Source organism: Psammomys obesus, unplaced genomic scaffold (genome assembly GCF_907164565.1).
Source record: "Psammomys obesus unplaced genomic scaffold, mPsaObe1.curated_primary_1811, whole genome shotgun sequence".
Lineage (NCBI taxonomy): Eukaryota > Metazoa > Chordata > Mammalia > Rodentia > Muridae > Psammomys > Psammomys obesus.
In genome coordinates this window covers 24,366,813-24,383,551 of record NW_026592510.1, presented here as the reverse complement: position 1 = coordinate 24,383,551, position 16,739 = coordinate 24,366,813, and the positions used below count along the sequence as shown (strand labels likewise).

The 16,739-nt window shown below is 43.0% G+C and overlaps 1 protein-coding gene across 1 annotated transcript; it reads right to left on the bottom strand.

Moving 5' to 3' along the window:
• Nucleotides 1–1,404: 1,404 nt before the first annotated feature.
• Nucleotides 1,405–14,054, bottom strand: Ms4a1 (membrane spanning 4-domains A1). Its single transcript, XM_055614222.1, has 7 exons — nt 13,984–14,054; nt 8,329–8,502; nt 7,785–7,904; nt 6,235–6,294; nt 4,106–4,342; nt 2,995–3,096; nt 1,405–1,608 (listed from the first exon to the last, which is right to left on the bottom strand). Exons 2-7 carry the CDS (start codon nt 8,485–8,487, stop codon nt 1,405–1,407), a joined length of 882 nt encoding a protein of 293 aa, XP_055470197.1. The 5' UTR covers nt 8,488–8,502; nt 13,984–14,054.
• Nucleotides 14,055–16,739: the final 2,685 nt, after the last annotated feature.

The window sequence follows — 16,739 nt, the reverse complement described above, 5'->3', positions numbered from 1 at the left end:
AGTTCTACTTCCATTTTTCTTTGTAACTACAGGAAATAACCCCCACCCCCACCACTATCCGTAACCTGTAAAGTGTAACTTAAGCTGTCCATACACCTGTCAGGCCTAGAAGCAGACTGATCATAGTATCTGACTGATAGGTTATGGTGAGTTCTTCTTTGACTAAACTGTTTCTAGGTCAGGTGTTAGTACCCTTGCACATGGGCAGGGGTGGGAAAGTAGGGTGGCCCGAGATTTGGTATTTTAACTATGTTGTTTCTAAGCATGATCTTTTGGAGATCACTTACGCTTAAGTTTCTGTGTCTTCTAACTTAATAGCTAAATGCACACTACTGTCATGACTAGCTTTCTGAATGTTGTCTCTGGCTGTTTTTATTCATATGGCATCAAATCCAATCTCACCTGTGACTCAACACCTTGCTCATCGAGTATTCTTTTTGCTATAGCTTATGTATACATCAGGTGTAGATATTTCGGTTATTTCAAACATCAGCAGGATTTGAAGAGCTGGGTTTGATTCAATCAAGTCCTCACAGCTCTTAGGTGTGATGGTTATAGGATACTTTGGCTGGCTTGCTACTTTCAATTTAATTGCAAAATAGGGATAAGGATTCTTTTGTGGTCATGAAAGATCAAGTGAAATTATTTAATAAACTACACTGTCATCTGGAAGGCATCCTGTAAGCAGGATGTTGCTTATGATTTGAGATTTGGGTACCCATTATGACACTTCTGTCCCACCATTCTTTCTTCTCTTGAACAAAGAATACAAATAGGTAAATGATGTGACAAGAAACCAAGAAACGGGAGTTGGGCAAAGTTAAGACATGGAGACTTGCTTAAACTGTAAGCTATGCTGTTTGTACAGGGGCAGGGTTAGGTATCAGCTTTTCACAGTTTCCCAAATAGGATACAGAAGCTTGAAGAACATGCCAGTGTCTGCCTTCCTTGTGGAAAAATAGGTGTCTCATTATCTCCCGTTATTGTTTCTGATATCCTTAAAACATCAGTGCAAAAGGGACTCCACTAAAAATGTAGATGTAGAAGGAGTCAGAGAGTTCAGAGATGAATGGGATAGTCATGTGCCTTTTCCCTCAGCTGCAATTTCTGATGGGGGAAATAGGAAAAAAAAAAGCACCACCACTATTAAAACACCGTCCAAGGAAAAGGTGAATGAGTATTGGGTTCTTCAGCATTTCTGCCAATGTAAGGCTCCCCAGGCAGGGGACAACACAATCTGCTATAATTGCTACATTCTCCAAATGTGAAGGAGAGCTAGATGTGGCTTCTGTATGCAAAAATAAGCTGTGGAGATATGAAGAATAGACGTGGAAGACCACAAGAAATGCGGGTAACTATGTGTTTTGGAAGCTCTCTAAACAATAACGCTTATAAAAGAAGAGTTTAAGGAGATATCTCATTTTCCACTGGCTCCTGGGGAGGTTCTGGAAAGTTTATTTCTGTTTCTTCTTCTTCCTCTTGTACTGGAATGATTTCAATTTCTTCTTCATTCTTTGGTTGGGAAGATACTCCACTTAGCTCAATGATTTCTTCTTTCATTTTAATAGTCTTCTCTTTTTTTTCTCCAGCTGACAGCAGAACCACATTCTAGAATATAAACAAACACCTCTTGACTTTTACACCCCCACCCCCAAACAATCTACATATGTCCAAGTGCCAGCTTATTCTCAGGCTTTTAATTTAATTAACTATATACTACAGATACTAGGATTGGCTACGTGGATGCTCCAGTTCTCACCAAATTACCTACTTATTAAACCTCGAGCCTGAGCAAATCATTAAAGACTTCAGGCACTTGGCATTTTGCCTGGAATAATCATGGCACATGGAATAATAACACATCGAAAATAGAGGCATTTAGACTGTAGAACTGTTTTGTCTTTAGTGATTATAACTCTCATTCCACCCCCTCCACATCTGTGTAATGGAGGCATCAGTAATAACTTCTAAGTTATAAGCTAAATCTTATAGTCTGTTGTTCTGGGGTCACTTATAATAGAGGTACTGTCCAAGTATTCATGTGTCCCAGCTTAGGAGACTCTTTGGAATACTATTGTCTTGGAAGTGGAATGACTTGGAGAGAGTGTAGGAGACAAGAACACTGAGAAATCCAAGAACCAGTGACTTGATCGGCCTTCAGCCCCCTGCCATCCTATGTTACACATTAGGATGGGAGGGAGCATGGAATGAAGGCACGAATAAAAATGGGCCCCACAGTCCATTTCTGAATACTTGTTCTGCAGTTGGTAGAACTGTAGGAAGTGTGGCCATGTGGGAGGAAATGTGGCACTGGTGTGGCTTTGAGATTTGGGAAGCCGAAGCCATTCCCAGTTAGCTCTCCCCACCTCATGCTGTAAGTCAGAAGTAAGCTCTCAGCTACTGCTCCAGAGCCATGGCCGCCTGCCCACCACCATGCCTTCCCCCTCCCCCTGTGATGCTCATGGACTCTAATCCTCTGAAGCCGTAAGCCCCAAATAAATGCCTTCTTTAATAAGTTGCCTAGAAACCAAGACAGGGTGGGAGTGGGAGTCTGAGGTCAAGTAGAGGGAAAGGCTGATTGGCAGGCACACGTGTGCACATGTGGAACGACAGCTGCTCCTAACCACAGACTCACTGACACTTCACAACACGTGCTGTGCCTGCTGCTATTTTGTTTTTCAAAAATATAGAAAAACCAGTTTGTTTGTTTTTTCAGTGAAGCTCCTAGTTTCAAAATTTCACCAGATCATATTCTATATAAATAATTCTTTTTTGTTTGTTGGTTTTGTTTTTTTGAGACTGGCTTTTTCCACGTAGCCTTAGCTTTCCTGGACTTACTTTGTAGACCAGGCTGTCCTCGAACTCACAGAGATCCACCTGCCTCTGCCTCCTTGATTGCTGGGATTTCAGGTGTGTGTCACTGTGTCCGGCTATAAACAATTCTTTGCAGATATTAATTTTCTAGGTTGCTATGACCAGGTAACCCCAACTTACAGATTTGGGTCTGGAGCACATTTTTCTCCATTCATTCTCCACGATGCCAGCTGTCACAAGTTTCTGCAAGAAGGCAGAGATCAGCATCACCGACAGAATGCCCTGGAAACCAACAGAACAAAGGCAAAAAGGAGATGTCAGGTGGGTGTGCTTAGTGTGTAGCAATGACAAATGACTGGAACTCAGTAAGCAAACATTCGGCTCAGTTCTTTAGGTAAGTAAACTGAGGAGAAAGGCTGCTATAAGAGACAGCATCTTCAGGCACAAGAAAGTAAGGTCGGAATGGTAAGCCGAAGGATCAGTTCTTTGTAAGAGTCTCACATTAAATTCTGTTAGCTTGGCTTTGTGGGTTCAGTTTCACTATGTAAACAAGACATAGTGGCACAGACTTATAATCTCAGCACTGGGTGAAGGCAGGAATATCAGAAGTTCTTGTCTACACAGTAAAGTGAAGGCCAGCCTGGACTACATGAGACCCTGTCTCAAAAGAAATAGCATCAGCTTTAGGGGATGTTATATCAAACCAAGGAAACTCCACAATGCTTGGGAGATATATTCCCTTTCCCCTTTAAACACTACATTCAAAATTAAGTGATGAATAATCGGTTACTAACATTTTAGGAATTTCTTCCATATTTTCATTATTAATATAATTATTAATGTCATCAATAATATTAACAATGACGAATGATGAACACTTAAAGCTTGCTGTAGTGGCACATGCCAGTAATCCCAGCATTCAGGAGGGAGAAGCAGGATTGTTGGGAATTTGAAGCTGGTCTAGGCTAAATTGACAGTAGTAGACCAGCCCATGCTACAAAGCAAGAGCATCCCTCAGAAGAAACAAAAAAGTCACAAATGGAACCTCCTGTACAAAAATAAAAATAAAAATAAAAAAAAAATAAAAAACTGCTCTAAGTGCTTCTCCCGTGGTACTAATTTATTTTGCAAACCAATCCAAGGATGTTACTCTCCCTATTTTACAGCTAAGGAAATGGAGGCAGTGTATGAGGAGGAATCTTAGGGCAGACACAGACTTCCTGGACCCAGAGTTGATGTTCATAATGAAGCATAGCACATCTTGTCTCTGGAGAAGCTCTCTCATACTCACCAAGAACATGGACTGCACGCTGTAACAGTACTGGGTAGATGGAGAGATTTTCTCTGAGGAATTAGATGGTTCACAGTTGTAGATATCAACATACAGCTTGGGAGTTTTACTAAGATTCAGACTCTCCATTTTTAAAAAACGAGAAATTGTAATGTTAAGTATGTCCATGACTGAAAGAATTATTCCAGTAATGGCAACAAAGAGGCTCAGGGAGTTCATTATCACTTTTGCTTTTACCTGAAACAGAGGCAGATTTGTTAATTAGATTTGTTTCCATTTAGAAAATATAAAGTAGGATATGGGATTCCCCCTGACTCATAAAGATGCCACCCTTGCATTCTATTTTAGTTCTTGCTATGGGTTTTAGCCTCTTGGTCACTGTAAAGTGCAACTTTTAGCCCTCTTCTCCCTCCTTTTCCAGTCCTCTCATCTTAAGCAATCACAATCCATTCAATTTATGAAACCAAACTTCCAGTGATCCTTCACCCTCATTTTGTATCCCTAAATTTTTTCATTGCCACCATCCTCAGACATGCAGTAAACACTTGCTGAGTAAATGAAGTTTAATGGCACACTGATTATCATCTCTTTGTATAATAAGGCAGTGGGAAGAGGGGTAAGAAGGCTTTTATATCATGACTAAATATCATTGATGAAGATGTAGATAGAACTTTCTAGGCTTGTACCATTATGCTGGCTAGTCTTGTGTCAACTTGACACACAAACTAGAGTTATCTGAAAGGCGGGAACCTTAATTGAGAAAATGCATCCATAAGATCTGGCCATAAGGTATTTTCTTTATTAGTGATTCATGGGAGAGGGCCTAGCCCATTGTGGGTGGTACCATTCTTGGGCTGGTGGTTCTGGGTTCTATAAGAAATCAGCCTGAGCAAGCCAGGGGAAGCAAGCCAGTAAGCAGCACTCCTCCATGGCCTCTGCATCAGCTCCTGCCTCCAGATTCCTTCCCTGTTTGAGTTCCTTCCTGACTTCCTTTGATGATGAATAGCAATGTGGAAGTGTGAACTGAATAAACCCTTTCTCCTCAACTTGCTTTTTGGCTACACTGCTTCATCACAGCAATAGAAACCCTAACCAAGACAACTGTCAAAATGATTCAGCCGTAATAATAACACCACCTGCTCCCTACTGACATCACCCCGGTCAGCTGTTTTCCCCAGTACCATTAGGGCAGATGTCTCTTGGTAACCCAGGCCAGAGGGCATGGTGGTGACTGCTCTGTCCTGCGCAGGTGTCAAAAGCTTGACATATCATATGCCCAAGACCATGCCCAGCATTACTGATGAGTGTCTCACAAAACACACGTTTTACTCTCGGCTATGTGGCCTCTTAATGGCAACTTGGTAGTTTTGTTTGTATTTGATATTGGTAAACAATTTATTTCTTCCCCCTATATTGAGTTCTTCAGGCCGCTTATGGAGAAACATCTCAATCTCCTCAGTTTCTCATCAGCTCAACGTGACTTAGGTTAGTAAGTGAAAGGATTGCTAGAGGGTTTCCTGGGGAAAAATGTGGTGGTAAGGTCTGGGCATCTATGCAGACGCAGGAATGCTCTAGGTTACCTTTTTAAAGAGAATATACATGAATTCTTATTGACAAGCCATTAGGCCTTATGGCTTCCACTATACCGTCCCACACTATGCCCCATTTCATCTTTATAATGATTCCCACATCAGGACTAGCACTTCTGTCCAGAGGGGAAGACCCAGGGGTACCCCTGTACTCACTCAGGGTTCTGACTTAGCTAGTACCCGACTCAAGCATACGGATCAAAAAAATTTCCCTAAATGGGGTGTCATTTCCCAGATGACATTCTTTCAAAACACGTCAGGTCTGTCATCTCCACAGGGAGCTTAGCATTGAAAGACTGAAAGTTCAGTCTCCTGAGCTCTGCCTTTGATTCCCTCACCATGGACAGACTTAAGGCAGATGCCAATTTTGAGTTTTTCATGATGAAAATCACATCACAACCAGGATGATACAGGATCCTTTTCTCAGAGAGAGAGAAAGAGAGCCTGTGATTGCAAAGCTCTTTAATGGTCCCCAGGGCTTGTTTTCAGCTGAGAAAGTAGCTGTGTCTCATGTGTGGGAAAGGACATATGATCACTTGCCAAACTCTTCCTGGAGGTTTGTTCTGCTGCCGCCGCCAGGAGTGACCCCGAAATAATGTACTGCAAAGAGAGAGTGGGGGTGGGGAAGAAAAGGAGCAGAAGGGGAGAGACACAAAAGGTTATTGTTTTCTACTGATAATTGATTGGGAAGGGACCACCTATATTTTTAGTGTCTTTTATTAAACTGTGCATCATATTTTATCACATTAAGTTATTTCTTGGTAGCTATATTTCTTTGTTATTCAGATTTCATACACCCAGTCTATGCTGGTCAATGTCTGGGGACCATTAGCTAGAAATAGAATAAGAAAAGAGAAACAGAAGTCACACTTCCTTCCTTGTCTGTGAGAACCCTCTGGGACCATACCATCAAATAGAAACTTAAAAAAAAAAAACATCCCTGATAACATGAATTACTCCTTATCTACACAGGCTGCAATTAGACTTAGTCACTAGTTTCAAAAACACAGCTAGGGTTGGTGCCTATGAGGCGTAGGTAGGACAGAATATCACTGTGAATTTAAACATTTTATTCTCTCTCCTTTTAAAAATAAAATTTTAAATTTATTTATTTTATGTGTGTAAGTGTTTTTTCTGCATATTTGTGCACCATGGACATGCCTGGCCAAAGAGGCCAGAAGAAAGTGTCAGTTTCCCCTGGAACTGGCATTACAGATGGCTACAAGCTGCCATGTGGGTGGCAGGAGCCGAACCTGAGTCCTCTTGGAAGAGCAAACAGCCAGTGTTCTTAGCCACTGAACCATCTCCCCAGTGCATCTCTCAGACTGTAATTAGTGAAAATGTTCTTGTGGGATGAGCGTGATTTAATAGCTTTGAGCGTGCAGAAGGCAGTACTTGTGTTGAGTACGATAGACTTCACCAAAGTGTTGGTTGCTACATGAAGTAATAGTGATTACTTCTTAAGTTTCTTTCCTAAGATTCAAGCCATAATGTGCAGAAAGCCTTATGACCAATCTACTTTGGTTCTAGAAACTTCAGTTCTGGACTCACCCTTAGAGGGACACAGCCATGAAAAGTGTCCTGGCAAAATGAACACTACCTAGCCTCAGGTCATCCGCAGAATGATAATCTGGGGGAATGTCCACACTAAGTAGCCCAGAAGAGCGCTGCTGAACTCGTAAGTACAGGAAGATCATTTGGGATGGGAATAATCCCATCAGGCGCTGTAGTCGATTAGCAAAACTGTAGGGGCATGGAGGACTTAGGATGTTCCCATTTCTCCTTTTCTTTCAAAGTGCCAGATATCTGGCATCTCACACCCTGTCCTCGTTGGCTGTGGAGAGAGCCTGCTTTGTTCAGGCTTCCCTCCATGAGAGCACCTGGCAGGGCTCCTTTCTGGGAGTCCACATGAGGCATAGCTGTGCTCATCCACAGGACCCAAGTGGTGCAGTCTACCCTTCTTCCTACCAGCTATTCCAACCCAATAAACTGTGCATATTACTTTCCTTGACAGAAGCAAACTAGATCTCTTTTGGCTTTTTCCCCCTCCTTCAACATCTCACAAATGGTTGCTGTTTATTCTAACTTACCATAATGCCTCCCCAGAGAGGGTACCATACACTCACACAGATGGGTGCGAAGACCCCTGTGGGGATCATCAGCAGTCCCCCCAGGGAAAGATGGAGGAGACCATTCATGACCTGGACAGCCTGAAGAGAGAAGAAAGACCCTGGTGTTGAACTGAACCCACTGGTGGAGATCAAAGGCAAGGTGGGAAGCCTGGCATCCAATTAAAGACCATGTAAGATCCTAACGCGGTGGTAGCGCTGCCGAGAACTTTGCCCTGTTCTCCTTCAGATCTATCTCTCCCACCACACAGGGCATTTCCAGGGAACACATATGTCTGGAATCTGAGCAATGGATGGACATCAGCCCAAGAGATGATGTCAGGTCACCCTGCAGTGCTCCAGGTTGTACCTGGTGCCCTCTGGCCCAGCCAACTGTGAAATACGAAGAACGCATCCACTTTGATCTGTCTGTGCAAGGTAGACTAGACTCCATATACAACCTGAAGCATCCGCATCTGTAGCCCAGGGCATTTTCAGAGTGCAGGACAGATGAGAGCAGCCTTACCCCCAAAGCTTTTGATTCCCTCATGAAGAAGCTTTGCGTGGGGCCCACCAGGGAAGATGTCCTCCTGAGGTTTACTTTTTGAGCAGGACGCATGGCCAGAGGGCCTTTGGCAGGCTCTGTTGGGAAGGTTCCACTCACTGAGTTTCTGGGTGTTGTCATTCTGTTCCCAAAGTCCTGAAAATAAAACAGTAAGGTGGGATCGAAGACAGTCTTAACCTTCTGGCACCATCTAATACTGCTCTTAGTATTCCCTCGATGGTGCCACTGAAGCATGCTCTCTTCCTGGTGGCTTCAGGTGTGAGGCAAGCTCTACCACTAGGAAAGGATCTGGAGGGGCTATCTCAGGCAATGAGAGGCTGTCCCAGGAACCTGAGCTAGAATGCCTACTAATCATGATTTGATGCAATGAGAGGCGGTCCCAGGAACCTGAGCTAGAATGCCTGCTAATCATGATTTGACACACATTAATGTTCAAGAAAACACTGTGCAGTCTATTACGGTACCAGGGAGTTATACCCTTAGAACACAGCTTGAATGTATATCCATATGCATTTTTGTCTGTGCTGGGGCCTGGATCCAAAAGCCTGTGAATGTTAGGAAAATGCCACTGAGCTTCATTCCTGCTCTACACATCTGTCTACCTGGTCCATCCTTGGGTGTTCTTTTTATGATTTAATGCTGCAAAACACACATATATTTTAAATTGGCTTGTACATCTGTCTCTGAATAGTGTGGTGGCCCAGAGGTGCCATTCCTGATTAAGGCAAGGACTGTTCTTAAAATCAGGAGAAATGGTCTTGGTCTCTCTCTTCCTCTGACTTTGAACAGGTTACAACAAGAATATTCTCTGATATCATGTGTTAAGTTTACAGCTTCTGCTTTTAAGCACTAATTCTAATTCCTCTGAGGTGATGCACAAGTTCTCTGGGCCTAGGCTTTCCAGCTCTAGACTGGAAATTGTAATAATCCCTGTCTCACAGCTTCTTCTAAGAGAAAGATGGTGATGGTTCATGTTTGTGTTATTTTTATTTGTTTGTTTGTTTCCTTTCACCTAGGCATAGCTTAAACACCAGCTTAAATACCCAGAGACCTTTTCTGAACTTTGAGGAACCTATCAGGCATGCTTTTACGTATGCTCTCTGCCTCAACATATCCTATTCTGTTTGCCTCATGCCAGTTATTACTTAATAATATTCAATTATTAAGGTAAATTACCTTATACACTTCTTTATTGCAGTTCCCTCTCTACAGAAATAAATGATGCTGTTGACCAGTATCTAAGATAATGCTTATGTGTTACAGCTTAATAAACATCAAAGGAATGCTAAATTTATGCAAAGCACCCATGTACGAATACTGTTGGCTGCTTTGTTGCCATTCTTGTTAAGTTGTACACTTCTGAGCTGTAGTTTCCATTTTACTCATCTGTAAAACGGGAACAGTGCCCTTCTCATTGAATTATCGTAAGAAACGAGTGGACATATGTGCCTAGGCCAGGGAAGAAAGTAGGGAGTGGCATCTGTTAGTGCTCAGGAGTTGTTTCTGAAGTGATGAGGTGACAAGACACATTCATTCCAGCTCTGACAGGTTAAGGCTATTCAGCTTTCTTCACATGTCCCGTGTTGGGAGTCTTCATCCATTTGTTATGTCAACCACATAAATGAATTCCATCGATACTTTCCTGCACGCTGGATGTCCCTGTCTAGGACCGACCACACATCTGGATGTCCCTGTCTAGGACCACACATCTGGCCTCATCTTTGCTGATAGTAAGCTGTGGAATTAAAACTGTCTACCCAGGTTGCTGAATCTTACTAAAGTCATGGAAGGCTGGGCAGCTGAATCTCTTACACGTTTGCCTAGTTTATAATTACAAAGAAATCCCATCTGAGATGTCTCTTCTGAGCACAGTAGAGGACACAAGGGATGAATCATTGCCTCTGTTTTATAGAGGAGTAGACAAGGATAGACATGTTAGGCAACTCACTGGAAGTCATATAATTGCTAATGATCTGAAAAGAAGCCTCTGATTGTCAACTGCAGTGTCCATGACTCACTGCTTTGACTTTTGTGGGGGTAACAGTTCAGTTTCTCTTCCTTTCCCTTCAAAATATGCACATACCACATGGCTTAAAGCAATACAGAATACGATCTGTTTGCAGCATGGGCTTCAGGGAAGTTTCTCACTTGATTTCCCTCCTGTTCTAAATTAGCAGCCGTTGCTTGGCCCAGGGGAATCTGTTTCATGCCAGAAACCATCCCATGAGACCACCAACAACAAAAAAAAATTTACATAGCCCACCAAGGACTTTGCAAATGAATTCCGGTCTAGCACTAGAAAAATCCCAGAAACCAGTTTGCTCATGTCACAAATATGGGTCCTGCCCCTGGACATGGGGCATCATTTCCAAAAGACCTTATACTTAGCAAGGAAGCCAAACTTGAAGGCGCTGGCACTGATGCTCATTCTGTAGACCCCAAGGGACACAGTATGTGTTCAGGGGACTCCAGATCACAGCAAGGATTGTCTGGCATATTGATAGGGTTACTGACCACATTGGTGAAAAATGTGACAATATAGGGCTTTATTTTCACAAATATAAAAATCAATACTGATACTGAAATGATAACCTAATTTGCTCACACACCATCCCTCTTTAACACCCACTGAAACTTGCACAAACTCTTTTGACTTCTAGATCTTTTTTTTTTTTTTTTGTCCATTTTCTGAAGATCTCACAGCATTGTCTATGATTTTAGTTTAAATAATGACTTTTAGGTCCAATAATTCCATCATCTACTGAGATGCTTGAGGCCCCCCGACCTCAACTTCCCCCTTTGCCACTCAAAATAGTTTTGCATTTCTTCTTCTCTCCCTTCTGTGCTATGGCTGTGTGTAAATCTTACATTCTTTCCTTCTCAACTCTTTCAGTCCATTTTCTTCCCCCAGATGCTTGCTCTTTCCAGAAATCCCCTTTTCCTGGACCCACTCTTACTCTTTGTGTGGCATCATGTGGGATAAAGAGTTCCAGCCCTTTTCACATTTGTGATCTTTGTAAAATTAGGGTAAGGTGTGCTGTGATCGATATGTCAATAAATATTCAAGGAATAATTATTATTACTGGCCTTTACTGTGACAAAAATGTGCTACCTTGTTCTCCAGTCCCCAAACTCCCATTTCAAAATATAGCAATGTCTTGCATGACTACCCCATTTTCTCCTTTCTTCACCCCAGCTTCTTCAAATTTTGCCTTCTCCCCTTTAACCCAACTTCCTCCTCACTCACACAGTCCCCAGTATTCTTCAACTAGTTTCTGCCATTCAACCAAAACTTCTCTGTACAAAGATTGTGCTGTAGCCCGTGGGCCTTTTTGGGCACAGTGCCTCAGGTCACTTTATTTTGCCAATTGCTCAGACCTAAGAGCTTGGAACCAGGGGGCTTGTGAGATGCCTCAGTTCATGTTTCACAAGCATGAGGACCTGAGTGTGGATTTTGGCATCTACAGTAAAAGCCAGCTGTGGTAGTGTTCATGTGTAACTTCAGTGCTGAGGAAGTGTGGACAGGCAGATCCCCAGGACTTCCTGGCCAGCCAGTTTAGCCAAATTTGTATGTCTCAGGTTGGGTGAGAGACCCTGTCTTGTGACTGAAGAAGGCATCTGACATTACATGTCTTTCACATGTATGTACATGGATGCACACACACACATACACACACACACACACAGGCTTGGAGGCAGATTTTAATCCTTATTATGGCCCTTTTCAGTCCTGCTTCTTCAGCACCCTCACATATTCAAGCAACAGCAAAATCATGCTATTTCTACCTCTTAATACCTCTTGCACATGTATGTTCACACCACACCTAATACCTGTAGATTTATTCCCATTTCCTTTCTTGCTATAGCATAAGAAAACATATCTTGTGGATGAGACCAGCCAGATGGTTTGTTGCCAAGGCTGATGACCCAAGCTCCATCCCCAGGACTTACACGGTAAAAGGAAAGCCCTGACTCATGGAGATTGTCCTCTGACCTCTACATGCATACACACACACACACACACACACACACACACACACACACACACGAGTAAATAAATGTAAGAAATGTTAGAAACGCTGTGGTTATTGTTTTCCTTCAATGCCCTTTTTAAATACACCCTCCACAAAGCAGCTAGGACACATAGCCTTAAATCTCTGCTCAGTTTTGCTCTTCCTGGGCTACAGCTCTCACCAACCTATCTCATTACCTCTAACTCACTCTCTTTGCTTTCTTTCTTTCCTTCGTTCGTTCCTTCCTTCCTGTTTGTTTCCATGACTGGGTTTCTCTGTGTAGCCCTGACTGTCCTAAAACTCTCTTTGTAGACCAGGCTGGCCTCGAATTTACAGAGATTTTCTGCCTCCCGAGTGCTGGGATTAAAGATGTGCACCACCACACCTGGCTTCTCCTTGCTTTCTTGAGACACCCTTCTGACTCCTCATTGCAGTCCAGCTCTGGATGGCTTTCAGAGCCCATGGCCCCAGCTGTCATGGCCAGACAGATTCCCTGCTTTCTTTGCTGAGTCTGCAAAAACTTTGAGCTAGTCTTTCCCACTCTCAACCAACACGAACCGACTATCATGTTACCTCAGGCCAATCCTCACCTGATGGTAAGAACATTTTCAAAGTCAACATCTGCTCACATGAATACTTTCCTACCAACCACTTTTACTTTAGCGTGACATGTAACTCCTGAAACACAGTGTCAACCCAGTGAAGGGACTTTGCAGGATTATGCGGGGAACCTGTCTCCTGTGGTGCTGTGAGCTCAGTGTTAAACAGACCATCAAGCTGAGCCCCCTGTAAACCTCCTTTGGCAGGTCTCCAGACAAATGCTCAGGATGCTGTCTATTCACAAGATGAGGACCTCCACTTCACCTGACCATTGGTGAGACCAAACCATTATATGGGAAGCAGGGAAAGTCAGCCCCCCGAGACACACTTTATTGTTTAGTTTTAGGATCACGTTAGAACCTGGTTAAGGTCAATCCCTCTATACTGTCTCCAGCGCCCACCTCACTCTTGGCTTCTTAAATTACAGACAGCAGGATTTGTGCTTGCTGTATCGATGACATGTAGAAAATGCTAGATACTGAGGTCAAATACCATCACGAGGCATTTACGTTTATCTTTGGAGACAAAATCAGCCGAAGCAAAAGGAACGGAATTAGATTCTTATGCCCAGGATTAGTTTCTAATTTGGTCTCAGGCAGTCCTAAAAAGCTTTGTATTTTAGGTTTAATTTTGAGGATGCAAGAGGCCCTCACTGTCACTCCCATCTTATGGATGAGGAAACTGAGGCATGGAAAGGTTTGGCAACTCACCCAATGTTATGCAGCATCTATGTAGTGGAGCCCTGGGTTGAGCCCAACATTCTAGAGATCTCATGTCCATGCTAGAATCTGCTCACCACCCACTTTCCCGGGTTGTCTTTGAGAAGGGGCACAGTTAGGAGGAGTGTGCAGCCTTGAAATCTCCACAGTTGAAATCATGCTGCCATTTGAAAGTCTCACCAGGAACACCCCAGACCAAAGGCAACTCCCTAATCTCTAAAACCACTCCTGTCCCCATCCAGCCTTTCTTTTCAGTCGAAAAACAAGGCAAACCCATTCCTTACCGAGTCTCTTAAGGCTTCTTAAGGCTCAAGGGCCAATTTCAGCACTCACCACTGAGATCAGCCGGCCTCTTCTCCTATCTCGAGTACTTGAAGATGAGTGAGATAGACCAGGCCTGCGGTGGTACCTCTGATTGACACCAGGTGACAGGAAATTAGCAGCTTCTGCTACCTTGAGATGTGCTCCAATCACTTCACTTTGATATAAAGGATATACAAAAAAGTTTCTGTCGTACCAGGAGGTTTCAGTTCTTGAAAAATACCCTAGGGACTGCCTGGTGTACTTCATGCTACCTTAATTAGAAGAACTTCTCCAGCCTCCACCCTGTAAGCAGGTGTGGGCGGTGGGTCCCTAAGGGCTAGAAGGGCACTAGAAACTCTGTAAAGATGCGCTCTTAGGGACTGACTTTACCTTCATGCTTTGCTTTCAGGGTTGTGTAGGTGGGAGAGGCACCCAGGCAAAGACCCAGGATCCCTGAACAGGCACACTTGGGAGTGTTGTACCTATTGGGTTTCAAACAATACTATCATTTATTCGCTCATACTTGAAATTCTAGAGGGCCATGTAAATCTTATGTCAAATTTAGCAGAAGTAGCCTGAAAGACATTTCCATAGCACATGCACCCAAAAGCGTGAGGCAAGACACAGCTCCCAATTTGGGTGCTCTGAATTGAAACAGCACTTTTACACACACACACACACACACACACACACACACACACACACACACATCCTTCTTCTTTATCTTTCTGCTTCCATCTCTTTGCAGTATTATTTGTAGCTGTGTGGCCATCAATGCTAGATCAAGCAGGTAAGTGGAGGAAGTTGGTGGCACAGGGAAAGTCTAAACATTAGGGAGGTGAATAAAAGATTTTGCTCAAGAATATTATCCTCTCTTCCATATACAACCTCTAGGCTCATATGTTAGGCTTTTTATTAATTTTTAATTTTATTGTCAATTATTTTATTAGACACACAGACCTGTATATAGGTAACTTTGTCCATTTTACCTAAAGGGTTGAAACATAGTAACTATATCAACCAATATGAGGCCTCTCACCCTTTCTCTCTCCGTATTTCTCTCTCTTTCTCTTTCATTTAAGATGGTTTAGAACCATATAATTTGAGCCATTGAGAAGACATATTTCTGGGGAGGCTGGTTTGGGTGGAACATAAACAAAAATGTCAACTCTCTATCACTGAAGTAGTTTATTAATGGGACAAGTGATTGTTCAGGTAGAGAATATACTGCTGTTCAGAAAACTGAGGTCATAGACTTTCAGTCACCTGCCAGGAATGCTGGAGTGAGGATGGGAGTGAAAATGGCAGGTGTACCACCTACTCAGGATTCCCGCTGGGAGCCTGCATATCTGTTGCAATGTGTTGGATGTAATGACATAATATCTTAGTCTGTTTTGTGCTGCTCCAGTAGAATATCTTAAGACTTTTATACATTTATAAATTAGGATGACTTATTATAGTTTAGGAGTCTGGGAAGTCCCAAGGTCGGGGGTTCCACATATGACAGGGCTTTCATGCTCTTATACCCCGGGGAGAAGGGCAGAAAAGCAAGAGAACACATTCATGGAGGGATGCTGGGGTAGGTACTAGCTGGCTTCCGTGGCCACAGTGTTAGCGTTTGTAACGGCTGAGTCCTTATGACCAATCACCTTAAGGCCCACTTCTCTGCACTGTGCCACTGGAAATTAACTTTTCTAATCTAAGATCTTTTGGAATGTATTCAAACCATCACTCTCCAGGCCCGGGCTATAGATGTCTGTGAGACCTGAAACTCATATCCAGGTGTGGAGGGTGGGCTGGAGGCATGTACCTTTCAATGCGCTGTGTGTGGGAACAGAACAAAGCCTTGCAAATATGCATGGCCTTTGAGAATCCTGACCCAGTGATAGATAACCTGACCCTCATACCTAAGTTCCATTTTCCTCCAGTCTTGGGCCGTTTGTTGTTCTAGTCTTTCTAGCCAATGAGATGTTCCTCGGCTCAGTGTGAATCCCTCCCAAAGGACTCAAATTCAGTTTATAGGGTCAACTTAAGTTGTCTTTGCTGATTTGAACTGAGTGTGCCCTTATGTCCATCACAATGAGGACTTGTCAGCTCCACTGCCTTTGATTCTCTGCCTTCTATTTTGTTTGACATTTTGTTGATGATATAACATGCTTAACACCTTTTTTTTTTCTTTTGCAGCATACTTTTCATTATCCTGTGGCCCCGATTTTGAAAAGATGCTGCCTGACAGTGTACATAAAAGTGTGACAACTCTTAATCCAGTTAGCATTTGCAGATCCCCATATATCCCCCCTCCCCCATCTCTCAGTCCTGTGTTTCCCTCTTCTGAAGAATGCATTATACATCATGGTTGTGTGCTCTCCTTACTCAGCATTTGGTCTCCATGTCTTTTAAAAGCAGGCTTAGGCCTTTCTGTGTCTTGTGCTTTCTGCAATGTTACAGGGCCTAAAAGTTCTGTTTGCCTCTTTATCCCGTGTTGCTGAGGACCAGCAAGCTGCTCAGAATTATAAAGTGATGAGAACAGAGGCGTGGTATTGAAGTGAAGTTGAATCTGGGTATAGGCCTAAAGATCTCAATGTTGTACCTATAATGTAAGTTTAAGTATTTAACATTTGTATAGTTTTGTGTTCTGAAGGAACACTTCACATTTCTAACAGGAAAGTAACGTTCATCAAATGCCCACAAACATGTTAAACACTGCCAGTGTAAAGTCTGAAGACACACACAGTGT

What these genes read in the sequence shown, in the direction of transcription:
- Ms4a1 (XM_055614222.1), bottom strand. Translation starts at nt 8,487, where the DNA reads ATGACAACACCCAGAAACTCAGTGAGTGGAACCTTCCCAACAGAGCCT. An exon ending in CTCTCTGGGGAGGCATTATG is followed by an intron (nt 6,295 to 7,784) that starts GTAAGTTAGAAT and finishes CTCTCTTTGCAG; the next exon opens with TACATTATTTCGGGGTCACT. An exon ending in AAACCTCCAGGAAGAGTTTG is followed by an intron (nt 4,343 to 6,234) that starts GCAAGTGATCAT and finishes CCTCTGTTTCAG; the next exon opens with GTAAAAGCAAAAGTGATAAT.